The sequence below is a fragment of the Pteropus medius genome, unplaced genomic scaffold (assembly GCF_902729225.1).
Source record: "Pteropus medius unplaced genomic scaffold, Ma_sr-lr_union100, whole genome shotgun sequence".
NCBI classification, from domain to species: Eukaryota; Metazoa; Chordata; class Mammalia; order Chiroptera; family Pteropodidae; genus Pteropus; species Pteropus medius.
Window position 1 is genome coordinate 18679735 of NW_024349802.1, and position 20389 is coordinate 18700123.

Consider the following 20389-nt stretch of genomic DNA (forward strand, 5'->3'; position numbering starts at 1 on the left):
GGAGGGCTTGGGTGGGGGTCCTGAGCCTTTCCCACCACCCTCTGTCCTGGAGCAGCCCTGTGGGGAGGCAGTAAAAGGGAGGGCCTGGAGCAGAGGATGACAGAGAGCTCAGTGGCCACCTCCTAGGTTACATGCTGCGTGCTCACCACTCTGCGATTGCATTGCCAGCAGAAAGAGGCCCTCATTAGAGAGGACAATGGCACCTAGAAGATGCTCGGGGCAGAGTCATTTGTAATAGGCAAACCCTAGAAACTTGCCTCATGTCCATAACAGTGCAAAGGCTCAATACGTCGAGGTGCATAATACTATGCAATGTCACTCACACGTTTAAAAAAACGTGAAGTAGATCTTTACTTATAAAGATGGAAAGGCATTTGGTAGAATATCAATATGCAAAATAAACTATTTCTATTGCTACATAAATGCACAGAAAACATACCTTGAAAAGCACAAAGAAATGTCAGTCGTCATCTCTAGAGAAAAGACTAAAATTGTTGTGGTCAAGGAAGGGGAGCTTAATTTTACCCAAATTCTTAAAAATTTTAAAACAATATAGTGTATCCAAGTTTTACTTGTGCACAAAGTAATTAACAACAAGAAGAAAAAAATACCTCTCTTGGAACCACAAAGCAGCTGAGGCAGTCATCTGACAGATGAGGAACTGAGGCTTAGGGAGAGCACACCTATTTGAGATCACACAGCAAGCGAGTGAAAGAGGCAGAATTAGGACCCACTCTTGACTCCCAGTCCAGTGCTCTTTCCTCTGCAGATGTTGCAGCTGGTGTCCAAAAGTATTTGAGCCTTGTCCAAACACCTCCGTGCTTGCTATACTCCCTACTTTTCTGCCAAACCAGGGTTCCAAAGGGAGGTATTGGGTTCTTGTCCCCATTTTGACTGGTGGCAAGGCAGGCGTGGAGTATGAGACAGTGGAAAGTTATTAACTGTGGGATATATAAAGGTCCTAGGGCAGCGGTAACAAATTAGCAGAAAGTTGGTGACTTAAAATGACAAATGTATTCTCTCACAGTTCTGGAGGCTACGAGTCCAAAATCAAGGTGTTCGCTCACTGGTGGTTGCTTCTGGAGGTTCTGTGGAGGGATTCGTTGATTGCCTCTCTCCTAGCTTCTGGCAGTTGCCAGCCTTTTTTGATGTTCCTTGGCTTACAGATGCATCACTCCAATCTCCGCTTCTGTCATCACACGGCCTTCTGCCTGTGCATCTGTGTCCAAATTTCTCTCTTCTTATAAGGACACCAGTCATTGGATTAGGGCCCATCATAATCCATTATGACCTCATCTTAACTGGATTATATCTGCGAAAACCTTATTTCAAATAAGATCATATTTATAGGTTCTGGCTGTACATGAGTTTTGGAGGGATGCTATTTGGGTAACTTTTCTGATGTCAGGGCTGCTTCCTTAAGGAAGAAACAGGCGATGGGTTGCATAGGCATGGAGAAATGATGGGGAAGTCTACAAGGTTCAGACACACTCAGTGAAAAAGTAGTCCACCGCTGGGCAGAAGGAATATGGAAGTAGGTCAGTTTGTCAGTCTGGGGAGTGGAGAGAAGCATGGACAAGGATTGGTGTTTTACGTATTGCAAGGTGTTTGGCCTAGATGTTCTAGAAGATTCAAGTTTGACAATAAAGTGACACAAGATAAATGATTTTTTAGGGATTAAAAGTCACCTGGCAAGAGAAGTCGAATGACTTGTCTTCAGGTAATGGACAGATTTAGATCCATTTATGCTAAAGATGGATGGATAATCTCGCTCCTTCTCTTCCCTGTGCCCAGAGTGGGGTCATAGGTGCTCCCCGTCTCCTCACCCCCACTCGTGCTCCCGGGCTGGCCTCTCCCCGTAGGTTATCTGGGAAGGCTCATTGTGCTCTGAGGGTAGAGGACACTGAGAAGTATAAACACTCAAGGGTCCCAACTGGCTAAATAAGCCACGGGATGGCGACAGAACATTAGCTGGCCATTCAAAATCATGTTTCCATGGATTATTTAACATGGGAGAATGCCCCCAGCAAAATAGCAGGTGACTAGAATATAACCATTTAAAATATATTCTCAATTTTATAAAAATGTATATTATATAGTAGGAAAAGCAGTAGAAAGAATGACATTGAAATGCAAACAAAGGCTATCTCTTAATGGTGGGATTAAAAGCAATTTTCAAGCTTTATACTTTTCCAGATTTTGACTCAAATAGTATAATAATCAGAATAATTCGATTTCTTAAGTGGAGTCCTAAATATTTGCTAGTTGTAGGCTTGCATCCTCTTTTCTATTCTCGCTAAAATGTCATCTGACCTCTACTTGAACTCCTCCAGAGATGGGGAACTCACTACCCTTCTTCCTCATGAGAAGGAGAATCTGATTCCCTTCAGCTTCCCCTCACTGGCCACAATTCTGCCTTCTGGAACGACAGAGAACTAGGCTGCTGCTCATGTCCCTTGACAAAACTTCGGAGGTTCAAAAGCAGTGGCCAGGCTCCAGGCTCCATCCTCCCAACCCCAACAGCCTTCCAAGGATGTCGACGTCCCTCTGGTTCCCACGTCCTTGTTTGCTTTCCGTAGGTACAATCCAGGCAGTGATGTCCTTAAAGGATAACTATGTCTCCCTATGACATTACCTACATTCTCTCTAATCAAGAGCGTACCATTTGCCAGTCAGTGTATCAGGGACTCTATTATACACATCCTTTCGTCTAATCCTTAAAGTAACACTATGACCCAGGAGCTACTATTACACCTATAGTACAAATGAGAGAACTGAGGCATGAAGAAGCCACATCCCTTCCATGGTCACTTACTGGATCTGTGATGGAGCCGGGACCGAAGAGGCACTTAGCCCAGAGCCTCATGTGCCAAGTTAAGAAATGGATACGTGAACTCATGCCGTTAGTATCTCTGGTTGTGTCTCAGAATTATTGATGCCCATGCAGGCTCTTCCATGTCACTCGCTTCTTCATCTCTCCCTCTCTCTCACCTGGCCTGCTACCTAGAAGTGATCATGAAGGGTTACTGAAAGACTGACCCATGGGGAACATGTTTCCTGAGACCCAGGTTTGGGACCAGTGCTGAGCCAGGTTCTCTGACACTCTGCTCAGGACTGCAGAGCTGTGGCTAGAGCCAAAGCCCTGGGGCCTGGGCAGTTCAGACATCACACAAAGCACACGTATGCGGGGTGAGCACGAGGCAGTAGATGCTCCTCCCCACTGCCCAGAGGGGGCTGGTAACCTGTCGGGGATGAAAGGCCCTACATACTCCCCTGTCACTCCCACAGGAAAGTCCATGGAAGGCTTGTTTCCTTGCCCCCTATTCTGTCTGCCCAGCCATTTCCCAAGTCCTCCAGGGAAACATGGCCATATCAGCCACGGTCACTGACAAGACAGGTTTTGGAAGGACCACACAATGCAGATAGTTCCTCAGTACCCACCCCCATTGTGCTAGGAATTCCCACTCACTCATTCATTTGCCAGGATTTCAACTTGTCTCAATAAGGCAGTGACTTAGCCTCCCAATGGAGTCTAGAACAGCTGGTCAGCTAAGGCCACCAGGCACTATAGACCACAGAACTCAGCAAACCTTCAGATCCTTGAACCTGGAGGGACTTTGAGAAGCCCTAGTGGTCAAGCCCTTGTCCCTAGCCAGGGTAGATCCCACTGAAAGCTCTGGCTTCATTCCTTGATGCCTGCCACATCCACGCTCCCCGCCATACCGAACTTTCTCCTGCTCAGCCTCTGTTTCAGGAAGTTCTCTCTGTCTCAACTGGGTAACTACTACTAAACCTTCAACACTCAGTCAAGGCATCCCCCTCACACCCCCAATCCAAAAGCCTTCCTGTATCGCCCAAGGCTGGATGAGCCACTCCTGCTGCATTGTGGCTAGGCCCTAGCCCAACTCTTATATGGTCCTCGTTCGCTCACCCAAATATTTACATAGCACCTGCTCTGTGCTCTGCACCAGGCGATGAACACTGGACGTGCAGAAAACCAACCTCAGCTGCACTGCTTTGCCACCAACTGGCTCTATAACTTTGGACATGTCACTCCCTAAATCTGTTTCCTCACCTGTAAAGTGGGGAAGATGCTGCAGCCCGGCCTCTTTCTAGGGCTTTTGTGAGCTCAGCAGAATGTGAAAGTGCTCTGTAAACTGCCACTCTGGTGGAGTCGCTGTTGTCATGACCCGGCCCTCTGCAGTCTGAGCTTATTTTTGTACATCCCATCCTTAGAGTCCCCTCCCTCGGGGGGCTGGTCGCCTGTTGGGGATGGGTTTGGGAGCTCAGGGGTTGGCACCTGGATGAGACATTGGGCATGAACGTAAAACACACATGAACTTTAAACAAAACTGACTTACAGGGCCCTGGCATTGCTGGGGCAGGGAAGACATGCCAGCCTGCTCTGAGGCAACAGGGTGAAGACTTTTATGCCAAAGGGCTTTGAAATTATTTCATTAAGAATTCACCAGAAGTACAGGGTAGGAGTAGAGACCAAGAACACTGAACCAGGGGGACTGGATGCTGGGGTTCTGCTCTAAGTTGCTCTGTGACATCAGTCAAAACCCTTCCCTCTCCCAGGCCTTAACCTCATTCTGTACACTGGGTGCTTCATCAGAGGTGGTACCCTAGGCCCTGCACACTCGGAGAGTCTGTGCAGACTTCATTTGTCTTTCACAGTTTGGCACTGGGACCCAGTTCAGGCTGTGCCAGAGACAGACAAGGGCAGCCTGGTAAGGCTCTCAGAAGGGCCAGGAGGCACGGGAACCCATGCTCACAGAGGTCTCCTCTTCCAGCCTGCAGAAGGTCAGGCCTACCACTTCATTGTTGGCCCACTTTGTAAACTGAAAGGCAGAGAACACAAACTTCTCAGGTTGTTAGACTCATCCCCCTTCCTCTCCAGGTCGAGGGAGAAACTGAGGCCCAGAGAGTGGTAAGGGCTTGCTTGGGGTCACACGGCATGTTTGTGGGAGAGCCAGGGCCTAAACTCAGGATTGATGTCCACCAGCTCCGTTAGTTTCAAGCCAGGTTTAGGTTTATCTGCCCATCGCCCTTGGCAGCCAGCCCTCTGCTTCTGCTGATAGAAGCCTCAGTTTCCTTGGAGCCAGAGAAGATATGAAGATTTCAGGGTCAGTGCTTGGTGAGTTTTTTTGTTTTTTTTTTTTTTTTGAACTGGGAATAAAGGAGGAACAAGGAAAGCAAGGGAGGCATTGTACTTGGGACCAAAATTCCTTTTCTGGAGTAGGCACAGGGCAGGGAATAAGATCATCTAGGTTGGGGACGGGACTGAATACCCAACAGGCAGAAAGGCTTGTGCTTGGGCACAAGCCAAACAGGGGCAGAGAGAGACTCAAGTTCAATAAAAATTTACTAAATATTCTCACAGTTTGGGGCCTCTCAAGGTCTCCAGGGAACTGATCGTCAAGTTGATGGGGCCACCTATTCCCACCTGGCTGGAAGGTAGGCAGGAGTAGCGGGAGAGGCCAGGACTTCCTGCTCTGCGGCTCAGGAGATTGTCCTTCTGGCTCGAGGCTCTGAACCTTCTGGGCTTGTCAGACCCCAAGGGGCAGCTGGTCCCACTGCAAGAAATCTGAGTAGCGTCTCCTGGGCCCTAACCCAGCTCTGAGGCCCCTTGGGGGAGGGACAGGAAGGCAGGGAAGGGCAGCAGGCTGTAGATCTCTTCCCTCTTTGGCCCCTCCCAGCTCCCCGCAAGAACAGCCCACATGCACCCGCTCTGGGGCCTGAAGAGGCCCTAATACCAGCGATTCTCAAACGTTAAAGCTATTGTAATCACTTATCTTGTCAAATATTAGGTTCTGTTTTAGCAGGTCTGGGGCAGAGCCTGAGATTCTGCATTTCTAACAGGTCCCACGTGATGCGGATGAAGTGAATCCGTGGACCACTCGCCAAGTAGCGGCCCCTTAGAGATGATCTGCCTCTGTATGGTAGGAAAGCCGAAGGGCCAGAGAGGTCAAGTCACTTGTCCATGCTCACACAGCCCCAGACCGAGGGGAAAAGGCACCTGCCACAGGCAGAAGAGATTTCCCCACTCTGGCAGCCAGAATTAGCTGCCCTTTCCGGGCCCAGGAGCCGTGTTTGTAAACTGGGCTGCCCCGCGCGGCTCAGCCCGCGGCCGGGGAAAGAGCGCCGCCTGGCCGAGCCCTCCCCACATCCCTCCGTGCGGGCCTCGGGCAGGTCTCTGCCTGGCATCCCCGACCGACCGGAGGGAGCCCGCGACACCGAGCGTCCTCTGCGCCGGAGCGGTTCCACACTTCCCCTCCCCTCGGAAGGCAAACTTCTCTGCCGGCGTCCTTTACCTTTTTGGGGGGTTTGCAGCAGCTAAGCTTGCTGTGTCCGCAGCCCATTATCCTCCGGGGGCTCCCGGACGCCGCTTCCTAACTCCGGGGCCCCCAGAGGACCTTGCCGTCCCGGCCCTGCCGCCCGCTCCGCGCGCGTCAGCCAGGGCTGCCGGCGAGACCCTGAAACTGAACCTGAAAGCGCAGACTTGAGCCAGAGCCCGGCGACCGCGCGCCGTAAATACCGGAAGAGCAGGGCCTCCGCGAAGCCGCTGGGGCTCGCCGCGCCACAGCTCCAGGCAGGTGACCAGAATCTTGTAAATGTTAGGAACCTTAGTCCCCAACCCTACGAGCAACGGATGCTTTTCCGGGCCCCCAGTAGAAAAAAGGCCAGGAAAAAACTTAAAACAGTTTTTTATTAAACACAACAGCTGCCATTTATTGAGGGCTTCTTCTGTCCCGGGTCCTTTACACATGTTGTTTCTATATCTTGCCATCTCCTTGCAACAGAGGTGTGTTATTGCTTCCATCCTATAGGTGAGGAAAACGAGGCTCAGAGATGCGATTTGCCTAAGCTCACATAGCTAGTAGGTAGATACCAGAGCCCAGATAGAATACAATTTTAACTCCGCAACCTAAGCTTTAAACCACGTCCTTACAAATACATAACACTAAATTTAATTGCAGTGCCTCCTCACTTCTGGGTGGACAGCTCTTTCCAGCTCTCAAGCATCTGTGATATCCTACTCTATCCATCTTGGGTAGATGTTATCCATCAAGACAACCTCGTGTGGCAGGTGCAGTGGGAATAAGGAACACAAAATGTCAATGTCTGGGGAAAAGAACTTTTATATACCCTCACTTCGTTACTAAGATTTCTAGACATGGCAATGCAGGAAAAACACCTAACTTTGAAAATCGGTGTGCGTGTACGTCTGTGTATATATCAGGAAATTTTACAAAGCCCAGAGTCACTTGGAAAGGTGTGTTGATGAAAGGGAATTACAGTCATGAATGAGGAAAGAATACGAATCCACAAAAGAACTTCCCCCTCCACAGAGTGCAATAAGTTCTGAGACAGGAAACTAAGGATGCAGGTGGAGGAAAAATAATATAAGATGATGTTCATAAAGTATGGGCCTAAGTCAGCAGCATCAGCAATACCAGAGAAATTTGTTAGAGATATAAATTCTCAGACCTACAGATCTTAAACTCTGGGGATGGGGCTCAGGAACTATAGCTTCACAAGCCCTCCTGGTGATCCCGATCCATGCTAAAGTTTGAGAACCACCTGCTGTAGGATGGGCTAAACAGGTAATGAGAAAAGAGTATCTACTTAAATTAACAATGTTTATTGAAACAGCGCTTGTGACTTAATCAAAACCAAAACCAAAAATAACCAAACCAAACAAAACAATCTAAATAGCCAAGAAAAGAAGTTTGGTTAAATAAATTATGATCTATCTGTAAAAGTAGAATGTCATGTAACCAGTAACAATATTAATGAAGACGAATATTTTAAATGTTATACAATGTAATAAATTCATTCTTATTTAAAAAAAATATTAATAGCGATTACCTCTGGATGGATGAGATTTTGGATTTTTAAAACCATTCTTTATTTTCTTACATTAAAAATGAGTATGCACTTATTACTAATGAAATAAGAAAATTAGTATTGTAATAAGAAAAAGTTAAAAAAAATTTAAAACTCATATTTGAGACAAAGACTAGTTTTTTCACTATCCAGTCATAGTCAAGTATGTGAAATCCCAAAGAAATAGATAATGACTCTGAATTAACTAAGTAGGAAACCAACAAAAAGGACAAAAATGATCAAAATGTGTGTGGGGAGATCATAACCAGTAATGCCCTGTGTGATCCTGAGCCAACTGTTTCCCCTTTTAGAGACTTTCCCATCTAAATATTGAAGAGCTTAACTTTCTAAAATTGATCTTGATTTGTAAAGTCAATAGTGGAAATCAATAACCTGTGCTGGTGGGTGGGACTAGAAAGGCATGTACCTGCAGCCTCTGTTCTCAAGAGGTCCTACCTCTAGCTCCTTTGAGCCTCACCGGAGACCAGGCTCAGATTTCCCACTTTCACATAACTTGGCTTTTTGGTTATGTGCTTTGAAGTTCCTGCCTGAGAAAAAAATCTCTGAAGAGGTGTTTGTTTGTTTGTTTGTTTTTGTTTTGAAAACATTGCTAATGAGATTTTTTAGTCTTTAATGTACCTGCTCGGTTAGGTTAGGTTTTGCTGCAGCAATGAAAAACATAAAAATCTCAAGTGAAGCTAGGTTTTGCTCACACTACATGTCCAGCATGCGGGGGCGGCGGACTCTGCTTCACAGAGACATTCTACACCATCCTGTGATGCAGCCATCCCAACACTGTGGCTCCAGGGTTTGCCAGGGCAAGAGAAGAGAGTATACAGAGAATGGTGCATGGAGTCTTAAACGCTTCCACTAGGCAGTGACACCAATTAAGTCCGCCACATTTTGTGGGCCAAATCAAGTCACATAGTCATGGCCAACTTCCAGGGGATGGGGAAGAATGCAATGCATGTCCAGAAGGAGAGGAGAAGCCGAAATTCTAGTGAACATCACTAAAGTCTGCTGATAGTTAGATATCAAAAGCAGGTACTATAATGTGCCCATTTCTTAGACAAGTTGGATGATGAACTCGCCCTGGTCTGCTCAGGATTTTCCCACTTCTAGTACTGAAAATCCTATGTCCCAGGAAACTCCTAAGTCCTAGGCTAGGTTTTGTGTAAAGGGGTAAAAGTTGAGGATGGGGTGGGCTCTCTTGAGAAAGACTAGAAAGAATGATACAGGCACTATCCTGAACCTCTTTCATTAGAAAAGTATAATATACCCATAGCTTAAAACTTTTACATAGAATTTCAGGTAGTTTAAAGGCCCTGTGCAGCCCACGCAATGGGGCTGTGTGTGGATCCCAGGTTAAGAACCTCTCAACTCAGCGGTTGCTAAACAGCTTTCTAGTCTTGAAAGCTTTTTCTGTTTAAATTGTTCTGATTGAGCCCAGTCATTCCCCAAATATGTGTTGTCTGCCCAGAGTGACTTTCTTCACCATCCATCTCTATGGGTTATAATTCTACCTGTACATCAAACAGCAGCTCAAATGTCCTCCTTCTGAAAGCCTTGCAGCACCTGTTTTACAGTTTTCTTGGCACATTTGAGAGTTTTCTTCTGAGTTACACTTGTTTGTGTGCCCTGTGTGTCCTCCTTAAGGGACTAAAGGTTACACAGCTCTGTCTCCTCCCTCCTCACCCCACCCTGTACTTATTAGATTATGGCAGAAATTTCCAGCCACCTTACTCAACTTTCATTCTTCCCTCTTCTTTAGTTACAGAATCCTGATATTCTCTGGGACTGCAATGCGATGGGCTAACAGGCTACTTACCCAGCTTCCTTTGCATCTAGAGGTGGCCAGTGATATGTAAGGGGAAATTACTGGTTGGAGCTTCCAGGAAAACTTTTAATAGGAAAATGACTCATCTGGTAGCAGGGATCTTCCTTTACTTGCCACCCCCTTTTCCTGCCTGGAATACAGATATGATGGCTGAATTCCAGCAGCCATTTTGTTACCCTGAGCAAAAAGATGGGAGGTGCCTTGGTCTCTGATAAATTTATGGAGCCTCTGCACCAGCCTTGATCAACTGCTTCCTAACTTTTTCGCACAGTGGAATAAACAACAAATTTGTTTAATCCACTGCCATTGAGTTTCTGTCACAGCAGCAGAATGCAATTTCTAAACAATTCCTGGTCATTAATTAAGATTTGTTACATTAAATTAATTAGAATAATTACTCTTAGAGACACTGAATAGATCTCAGCTTCAGTTCTGGAGGTGGGAAAGGAGGCTCTGCTGAGAAAGTTACCTTAGATTTGCCAGACTCTTGATGGAAATGTTGCTTTTGACAGCTTCCTCTTGGAATATACATAAGAGAAGGAAATGAGAGGGAACCTAAAATTATTGAGTCCTTACGCATCTACTGGAGTGTAGATCAAGGAATAGGCAGACTCATTTGCTCCAGAATCGTCTGGGCATCATTGGTTAAAATGCAGTTTCCCTGGAGCTCTCTCTCCTTTCCCACCCATTGAATCAGGTCCTGGAGGATGACTCATGAATTTTCACACTAAAGTTCAAATGTTATTGCTCCAAAGGTTGCGGTGGGTCATCTCACCGGGGAATCGAATTGTTATATTAATTATATTAAATTGTGTTGAACTGAATTAATGGGGAAGTCCTTGGAAAGGAGAAATGAGTCTGAGTAGTGCTAGTTAGTGAGAAGCCATCCCTTGCCTATTTCCCCAGGAGAACTGTGGTTTGGAATTTGAGTATGCCTTGGTAGAGGTGACAAGATTCATGTTACCACTTTCTTTACCAGCAAATGGTGATCCATGTGAACAGTCATTGGTTAGGGAAAACTGCATATCACCTCTTTAAGAGGGCTCTGGTCCTGAGGCTACCAGTAATGAGCAAGGGTGGATATTTCTCTACAGTAGTGGTTGTCACCTCTACCAAGGCAGAATATGGTCCAAGAGTCAGCAGCACCAGCATTTCTTGGGAAGTTGTTAACAATACAAATTCTTGGGCCCCACCACCCCACACATCAGAAACCACTGGCTGTGGGGCCCAGGAATTAGTGTTTTACAAGTTCTCCAGGTAAGTCCAGTGTATGCTGCTATTTGAGCTGCTTCGACCTTTCCGTCCTCCTAATGACTGACAGCCATTTTAGTGGGCACAGAGATGAGAGTGGAGTCTAGGGCTTAGTAAATCTACAGGTGAGCCCCATTTTTCAGATCAGAGATGGATATTCCCTGGAGCCCTCAGGACATTGCCTGGTTTTACCTGAGTCAGCACGTACTTGTCCCCTCCTATAGTCTGTCTCCTCATATCGCTTACCAGAGGGCTGTGTTTGCACCTTCTGCATGTTCCCACCTGACATCGCGTTCTCAACTCCATTCAGCTCCATACATGTTTACTGTACGTCCTTCTCAATGGGAATCCTAGTTTCCAGCAGCCCACCTCATTCTTTGATTTGAAAAATGAATATTTTTCCGCCTCTGTCACCTGCTATTTAATCACAGTTTAAGCAACCTTTCCTACTAGATACCGCCCTAACCCCTCCCTTCTGGAAAATCCAGTGTTTCCCAGCCCTGATGTCACCTTCCTTGCTCCACTCCAATGGGAACATCTCACCCACATGAAACTAACTAAAATGAGAGTCAGAGGAAGGTGAGGACAGGGGCTGTGTTTTCCAAGACAAAAATGGAAAAACATAACTTGGCAAAGGAATTTGTGACACTTATATTTTTTATTGACTTGGCTTTATTTATTCATTTACTCTTTGCTAACATATTAGAATTCCTGGGCATCTAAATAGTTTATGGGGACAAGGAGGTAGAATATTTGTCAATAGGAGTGGCCCAGATCATATAAGAGCTATGATTGAGGTCCAAGGCTTAAAACCTGAATGCCCACAGACCTGAGTAGGTCCATAAATGAGTAGAGGGCCAGCCTAAGATGGGGTGGGGTGCCAACTGGGAACCAAGTACCCATCGAAAGGAGCGCAGGTGGATACGCTGCAGTGAACAGACGTTAGAAGGAAATGAAGGCTCTGGCTGGCCCGACTTTCCAGTTTTTCAAGAGAAACTAGAAATCTGGTTTTTTTTCTTTATTTATTCTTCATTAGTTTTATGCTTTAAAGCATATTTATTTTTATTTTTATTTTTATTTTTCAATTAGAGTTGACATTCAATATTATTTTATATTTGTTTTAGGTATTTTGTAAATGTAAAATCTCTCTTTTTCTCTCTCTTATGCACGAACACACACACGAACCATGATGAGAGCTAAACCAAATATTTAATGTTTTCTGGAGGTTACATTGCCTCTGGTCCAGGTATCCAAATAATGCAACAAGGAGTATGGAAAAACATCATGAAAGCAAAAGGAGCACCTAATTCTATCTGGGAGATGAAAGGGGAGGGCGGGCTTCACGAGGAGGTGATGTTTGAGCTGGGCTATGTAGATTAAATAGGGGTTCTCTTCATCAAGAAAGTGAGGAAGTATATAACTATGTGAGGTGATGGATGTGTTAACAAACCTGACTGTGATGATCATTTTGCAACGTATACATGTATAAAATTAAAAAAGAAAGTAGGGAAGAACACTGAAGCCCAGTGCTGTGTGGGTTTTCAGTGGGGCTCAGTGGCTCAGCGTGGCTGGAGCGCTGGGCAAATGAGTTGAGTGAGGGAGACACAGCTAGACTAGGAGAGGCCTTGAAGGCCTGACCAAGATATTTTTACTTTATCTTGTGGGCAGTGTCATTAATTGATTGAAGTTATACATGGTCACTCCAGGGCTCAGGCGGAAGGTGGACAGAAAGTGTCGTCCTGGAGCCGTCAAAGGTCTACTGGAATGGTCCCTGAGGGAACTGGTGCAGGTCCAGAAGGACTGCAGCCCCCAGGTCCAGCTCAGGCCCGGCCTTTCCTGGGCTGCAGCCTGGTATAATATAGTAACTACGGCGGGTGCTGCCCGGCAGAGTGTGGGGTGCTGCGGGTAGGCGGAGAGCAGTTTCCTCTCCTCTCAGCCTGGGAGGCGGCTGCCAGCAGCCAGCAGTGTTGTGGTTACCGGGGCCTTGGGTTACAACACATGTTTGTTTTTTAAAAACTTCGCAATACCTTTTAAATCAGGGCCCTGGACAGGATCCAAGGACAGTAGCAGGACCGGCCCCTGTGGCTCTTCTTAAAGAAGCAGCTGCAGAGGGAGGGAGCCTTCAGAACCTGGACTGCAGGGAGGGCCTGAGTTCAGGCAGGGCTCGGAGGCTGGGCAACGGTGGAAGGAGATCAAATCTCCAGCTCATCTTTTTACTTCTCTTCCTTCTTCCAGGCGCTTTGGGGTCTGAAACACTTGAAGAAGATGAGCAGTCTTCCAAGCTGTCTTGGGAAACTAGAAGCAGTGGGTAGAAGTCCCCAAGAATGTAGGGTCCAACTCTCTAGGAGGAAAGACCTTCCAACCAGTCCAAGATTTAGGGGTCCAGCTTGATAGCGAGTGAGAGCCCCTTTGTGAGAGGTAGGCAGAAGCTAATATTGTAGGGCATGTTGGAAAAACCATGCAAGGGTCTGCTGGGGTAGGGGTCCTGGGGTAATGGATGCTTAGATCCATTTTGCTTGCTACTGGAAGGGATCCTTGTCCCTTTTCAGAGACAAAAGTGATTCCTCCAAGGAGTCGAGATTGGGATTTGAGAGACTTTCATTCTGCTGTACTGTTGATGGGAATGTAAAATGGTGCAGGCCCTATGGAAAACAGTACGGAGGTTTCTCAAAGAATTAAAACTATGGTAATACGATCCAGCAATTCCACATGGAAACAACCCAAGCGTCCACTGACAGATAAATGGATAAAGAAAATGTGGTGTATGCAATATTATTCAGCCTTTAAAGAGAAGGAAATTCTGCCACTGGTGACGATATGGATCAATCTGGAGGACAGACATCATGTGAAGTGAAATGAATCAGTCATAGACGGAAAAATACTGCACAGTTCCACTTATATGGGGTATCGAAAATAGGCTCATAGAAGCAGAGAATGGAAAGGTGGTTCTAAAGATCTATGGCATGACAGACTGTAGTTAACAATAACTTATTGTGCACTTAAAATTTGTTAAGAGGGTGAATCTCATGTTAAGTATTCTTACCACAAAAACAAAACAAAAACAAAAAACAAAAGAGCACAGGGAAAGTGATGGATATGTCTATTACCTTGATGGTGGTGACAGTTTCAGGGGCGTATCATATGCCCAAATGCATTGAATTGTATACATTAAATATACACAGTTTTTTTGTACATCAATTATATCTCAAGAAAGTTGTTCTTAAAAAAGAGATTTTCATTCTGATCCTTTGCTTGCTATTGATTTGCACTTGACCCTGGACAACTTACGTACAATTGTTTTTCTGGTCTCACACCCAGACCCTACCCTTTATCCAGTGCCTAGCATGGAGTAAGCTCTAGCAAAGATTTGCTGAATGAATAGATGAATGAATAAATGAATGAATGAATGAACGAATGACTTGGATTAGATCTGAAGCTGAATTAGAATCAGCAGCCTTCAGAGTTTACATAAACCTGAAATTACATTCACAATTGTATGCATATAAACAATTAAATTTTTTTTCTGGATAGAGGATCTATAGCTTTAATCACCATCACCATCATTTACTGAGAATTTATTATGATACGCTAAGGTCTTTACGTACTTTATCACATTTAATATTTAGGAACCATGAGGGAGATTGGGTGGGTTACTAATTCCACTGCATCGAAGTGGAAACTCAGGTTTGGAGAGTGTAAGGACTTGCTTAGGGTCGTGTAAGGACTTGCTTAGGGTCGTGTAAGGACTTGCTTAGGGTGGTATCTGGATTTGAACCCAGGTCTATTGGACTCCACAACCTGAGCTCTAAACCACCATGATAAATTACTACAGCTTCTCGAAGAGATCTGTGACCCCAGAAGGTGAAGAGAAAACATTCTATGGCTCTAGAGTTCTAGTTCTCTGCGGGACTGTGGGGAATGTGGAGTCAGGGGTGGAGGTGGAGGCGAAAGCAAGCCAGCCAGAGCAGGACAGCGCCCACGCCAACAAGGGCTGCTATTTAGAGCCGCCCCAGAGCCCCCAGAAAGGATGATAAGGGGATGGGCAGGGAAGAGCAGTTGTAACAGGAGCCCGGAGAGTGGGAGGGGGCTACCTCCTCCTCCGCCCCTGCTGCCTCCAGCTCACCCTGTCGCCTGATGTCTAAATAAGGCTTAGAGGCACATTCTAGGCAGCTAAAAATAAACTCAGGCTCCCCCTCCTGCCCTTGGGCTCTGGCGACCTCCCCAGCCCTGTCAGAGCTCCCCTTGGCTGGACCAGCTCTCGGGGACACGCCCTCGGAGCTATAGAATGGGGTCTCTCTGGAGAGCCCAGGGTTCTGGTGGGAGAGAGCCCTACTACAAGAAGACCTGGACCAAAGTCAGGACGCCGGGATCCTACTCTTGGCTTTGCCTAACAATCCCGGACAAGTCCCCGTTTTCTCGGAACCTCAGTCTCCTCACACGTAAAATGCGGACGTTAGAATGATGATGTAAAGCTCTGGCATTTTTTGAATGAAGTCAGAATCCCACACTCTGGGATCAAACTTCGGAGTTTGCCCACCGGGGTTCCTTAGGGTACATCTGTCCTGCAGACTTATTTTTAGCCCACGTAGTTAATTAGCTACCCATCCTTAACGATTTAAAGAATTAACATAAAAGTCTGAATTTCCAACCTCTTTAAAAATCAGATCTGTCCGCACCGGGCCATTGTGCGTGGTAACTTGAGCCTGAATTGGGTAGCGACTGCCCCCTGCCGGCAAGATGAATGTACTACTACAGGAGGCAGTCGACACCCTCACTCATCTTTCAGCCCAGTCCTGCAGGCAATAGTGTGCTCGTGGAATGAATGAGACAGCTATTAGAATGCTTTGGAACCTGTAAAAGGCCCCATGAATAGGTTTTTGATGATGGTGCTGCCTAGATGAAATCTGATGCCAATGCATTGTTAGCCCCTGTCCTGGTATCCGGGTACCAAGCCCTAAGAAGGCTCTCACCACCCCTGTTGGGAGTCATGGAACAATTGAGGTTCTCTTAGGAATTGCCCGGGCCTGCAGAGAAGTCATTGAAAATGTCCTTGGCTGGACAATTACTAGCAGAAGTAGCCAGGGTCTGTTGAATTTAAATAATCATTGAGAGACACTTTGGAGGCCAGCAGAGAAGGCAGGGCAGGAATGGAAGCAGGAAAGAGAAGGGGAAAGAAAGAGAGAGCAGAGCTGTTCAAAGAACAGGATTCTGGTCAGCCTGCTTGGATTCACCTCCTCTAGGGCAGCTCATTGGAGCTAGACACTTCACAGAATCAAAGATGCTGCATCTGGACTGGCCCTCAGACATCATAGACTCCATCTCACCTTGGCATGTGGTAGGGTGTGGGGGAGAAAGAAATTTTACTCTACCCTTCCAGATTCTTTCAGTTGGTCTAATAATTAAAATGCCATGAGACTGAATAACAAGATAGATATTGACAGTTCATAAAAAGTTATTTCTGGTGATAACTCTTCTTATGGGCAAGGCCCTAAATTTAAATTCTTTAAAGGAGAGATAAAACTTCTTCATGAACCCACAGTGTCTTGATTGCCTTCAGCTCAAAATAATCCACACGCCAAAGTAGCACGTCCTGAGGAGGCCTGTTCTGAACCCCTTCAAGTATGATGAGGTGTAGACATGAGAACCTGGGAACAACTTAGGCTTCATCCATCCTGCTTTGTTTTACCAGACACATTCCTTGGGAGGAAATAATGACTCCATCTGTATCCCACCCTTGCCCCTCAATAGGAGGAAAGTCAGTCTAGTCCAGACCCTCTGCTACTCTAACTGTGGTCCTCAATCAGATGCATTGGCCTCATGGGGAGCTTGATATAACTGCAAATTCTTGAGCTCCAGCCCTAGTCTGCTGGCCTGCTGAGTTATAACCCGCGCTTTAAAGGAGATTCCAGGCGTTTTGCATGCATATTATCATTAGATAAAAGCTGCTTTAGACCAGTGGTTCCCTATTTTGGCTGCAGCTTGGAATCCTCTAAGGGACTTTTTTAAGTGCTGGTGTGGTAACCTGTCCCACCCAGGGGTTCAGCCTTGACCTAGACTACTAGGTGATTTGTTTAAAGCTGCCTAGGTGATTCCAGTGCATACCCAACAATGAAAATTGCAGCTCTAGGCAAAGGCTCTAATGAGATGAAAATCTTTAGGAATCAAAGTGATGCCAGAATGTACAGGGGCCTCCCACCCTTGGCCCTCAGACTGAGGCTGCTCCTGAGGCACCTTCCCCAGCCCTGTTTGTCTTGCCAGACCAGTCCAGCTCCTGCACCCCAGAGCATTGCGAGGCCTCCAGGTGCTCTCAGGTTTCAGACAGGTAAGGTGAGAAGGGAGTGGGTGCTCCTGGTAGCTCTGCAATTATGCCCAGGGATGCGGCCCTGAGCTGGGAGACCAGAAACCTGGGTCCTCATCCTACTTCTGCTGGGTGGCCTTAAGCTTCAATTTCTTGCTCTCTAAAATGGGAATATAAAATTCTACTTCTGGTCTATGGCCATGCCACCCTGAACAAGCCCGATCCCGTCTGATCTCAGAAGCTAAACGGGGTCGGGCCTGGTTAGTATTTGGATGGGAGACCACCTAGGAAGACCAGGTGCTGTAGGTGTAAAAAATAAAAAATAAGGGATTGTAAGCTGACAAGGTCCTTGCAATCTGTGAGGTCAACCAAGGGTTGCCTTGCCTACAATAAATAAATAAATAAATAAATAGATAGATAGATAAACAAACAAACAAACAAATAAATAAATAGATAGATAGATAAAAGTTCTGAAATTATACTTCTGAAAGAGGCTGAAACTGCAATCAGGTTAGTTGTTAAGTTTTAGTTTGGCGACACAGCTTAGCAAAAGTGACACTCCATTTTGGCCATTGTTTCTTTTTGGTAACAGCTTCAATGGAAAACTGTTCATTATCTAGAGCATATTCTTCCACATAATCTGCTTCTGATTCTATAATGGGCTGTGTGCTTTTCATTGCCTCTAAAGTTGTAGGTAATACATAAGAATGGAAAATAATATTTGCCTGTACACATGCAATTTTTTGTCCTGTGGAGGTTAAATTGACTTCCCTCCCTTAGTGTGGAAAAGGCCATTTTTGTCTCCATTTGCATATTTATCTCAATATTCCTGATGTATAAATGTGCTTGTTCTTTGGAGTCTTCTTTATATTGGTTGTAACATCTCACAGATTCCCTCATTAAAGGAGTTAAATTAAATCTCTAACGCATGCTCATTTTATATCTATGAGAGTTATAATTTTGCCTTCAGTTAAAAAGAAAACCACAGACCCCAAATGGCATCACTTGTACTAAAGCCCATGATACCAAACTTAGATTTAATATCTGACCTAATTGTTGTTTCAGCCTTTCCTAGAAATATAATCTTAATCAGTCTGGAAGTTTTTGGTCAAGAATCAGTCATCAATCACATGGGCCCTCTCCATCCCCCATAGACCAAAGAGGCAATCTGCATGATAAAAAAATCCTTGCCATTCCCTTCCCCACAAAAGAAGATGTCTTCTTGGTCTAAAAAATATCCTTCACTTTTGTTAATGGCTTTCTTGTGCCACCCTTCTTCCTATAAAAGCCTGTCATTTGGTACAACTTCACAGAGAGTCCATCTGAGTGCTAGATGGGATGCTGCCATAAAGTCATTAGATCTTCAAATTTACTCGGTTGTGTTTTGTTTTTTAACATTTCTTTTTGAAAATTACCCTATAATAAAAAGAATAGCCAAGATTTAAGAGTCTTATGCTCTATCAATTGAGCTAGCTGGGCAGAATAGCCAAGATTTAAAACCAGATGTCCAGACTATTTTTGGGTTGAAACCCCATGGAGACCAGGCAGTAACGAAATGTTTTCATGCCTCCACCGCATCACCTTGAAAGGGGTTCAGAACAGGCTTCCCAAAGATGCGCTACTTTGGCATGTGGATTATTTTGAGCTGAAGGCAATTGAGGTCCTGCAGGCTCATGAGAAATTTTCACCTCTCCCTTAAAGAATTTAAATTTAGGGCCTTGCCCATAATAAGAGTTATCACCAGAAATAACTTTTTATGACCTCTCTATAGGGCAGGGCAAACACCTAATTACTCAACATCTACTCTTCTTATCCTCAGAAGCCCCAGGCACCTGACTTTATCCTGAGCTCAAAATGTCCTACTTTCCTCATATTTCTTTTCTGTCCCTGAGCCTCTCACATATGTGGGATCTCTGACTCATATTTTCAGGGATTCCACACGTATTTATGTAATTCAATTTGGTTGTTTTCTCTTATTAATCTGTCTCATGTCTGTTCGATTATTAGACCTGACAAAAGAACTTAGAAGGCAGAGGGAAGTTTCATTCTGCCCCACAGTTGTCTGTGGCCGCTACATCTGACCCACGTGCCTGCTTCATGCGCATCTGAGGTGGTAATCACTCCTCATTACATTTGAGGTGCTCACCATACCAGCCTTTACACACATGCAGGTCTCCAACAACACCTGCTCCCACCACACTCAGGCATGGCTGCTAGGCAGGTCATCCTTGCCCACGTTATTCCAGGGCCTAAGCCCAGTGAGTCTGCTAGGAAGCCCATGATGATGAACATTAGAGTGACAACAATTTACGTATTTCCAACCCATCACTCCTAGAATGTGGGTTTTTCAAGCGCAAGGGCCTTGTTTTAATAATTGTCATTTTTATGTATGTGTGCACCTATTGAATGCCAGATGTGTGTATATCACTGGATGTCAACCTTGGTTGCACAATTTTAATCACCTAGGATTAAAAAAACAAAACTAACAAAAATGATGCTTGGGTCCTACCTCCAGAGATTTAGATGTAATTGGTCTAGAGTAGAACCTGGGGATCGGCATTTTAAAAATCTCCCTAGTGGACTACAGTGTACAGCCCTTGCTGGGAACCATGCCCGATGTTCTTGACCATGTTTAAATTTCACATTGGCTCTTACCCAAAATGTTTCTCATTTCTCCCAAGGATGGTCAAAATCTATGTCCTGAGAGAGTTCTTATTAGACTCAAGATGGAAACCCAATGTACTTTGAATTAGTTTAACCTGATTTCTTATCTTCCGGTATTAGTACTCTTGGATAATATCTTATTTATTTCTTTACTTACTGACTGCTCTTCTTAAACAGACCCTAGTCTTTTTGGGGGTGGGGGTGGGATATAGGGGTGTGGATAGGAATTTATCTTATTCAACCATTGAATCTATAAGTATTTATTGAATGAATGAACAGCTTAGTACTGGGAGGTAGTTGTTTATCATTATCATTATTTTAATCCTTGTTTTGCATTTGAGGAAACTGAGGCCAGAGATGTTTGGGCCCCTCCCCAGGCTCTCACAGGATGTAAACCTGACTCTGCCTGACTTGGAGCCACTGTCCTGTCCTCACTTCCATCTTGG

General features: G+C 45.4%; 1 protein-coding gene and 1 pseudogene across 1 annotated transcript in view; one reads left to right on the top strand and one right to left on the bottom strand.

Moving 5' to 3' along the window:
* CCDC69 (coiled-coil domain containing 69) overlaps window positions 1-6520 on the bottom strand; it is a 31721-nt gene extending 25201 nt beyond the window's left edge. The window contains exon 1 of the mRNA XM_039836640.1: window positions 6318-6520. Within this exon, the coding sequence (XP_039692574.1) occupies window positions 6318-6365 (48 nt within the window). The 5' untranslated portion in view covers window positions 6366-6520. The remainder of the gene's footprint in view (window positions 1-6317) is intronic.
* Window positions 6521-17469: 10949 nt separating this feature from the next.
* Window positions 17470-17588, top strand: LOC120581680 (uncharacterized; annotated as a pseudogene).
* Window positions 17589-20389: the final 2801 nt, after the last annotated feature.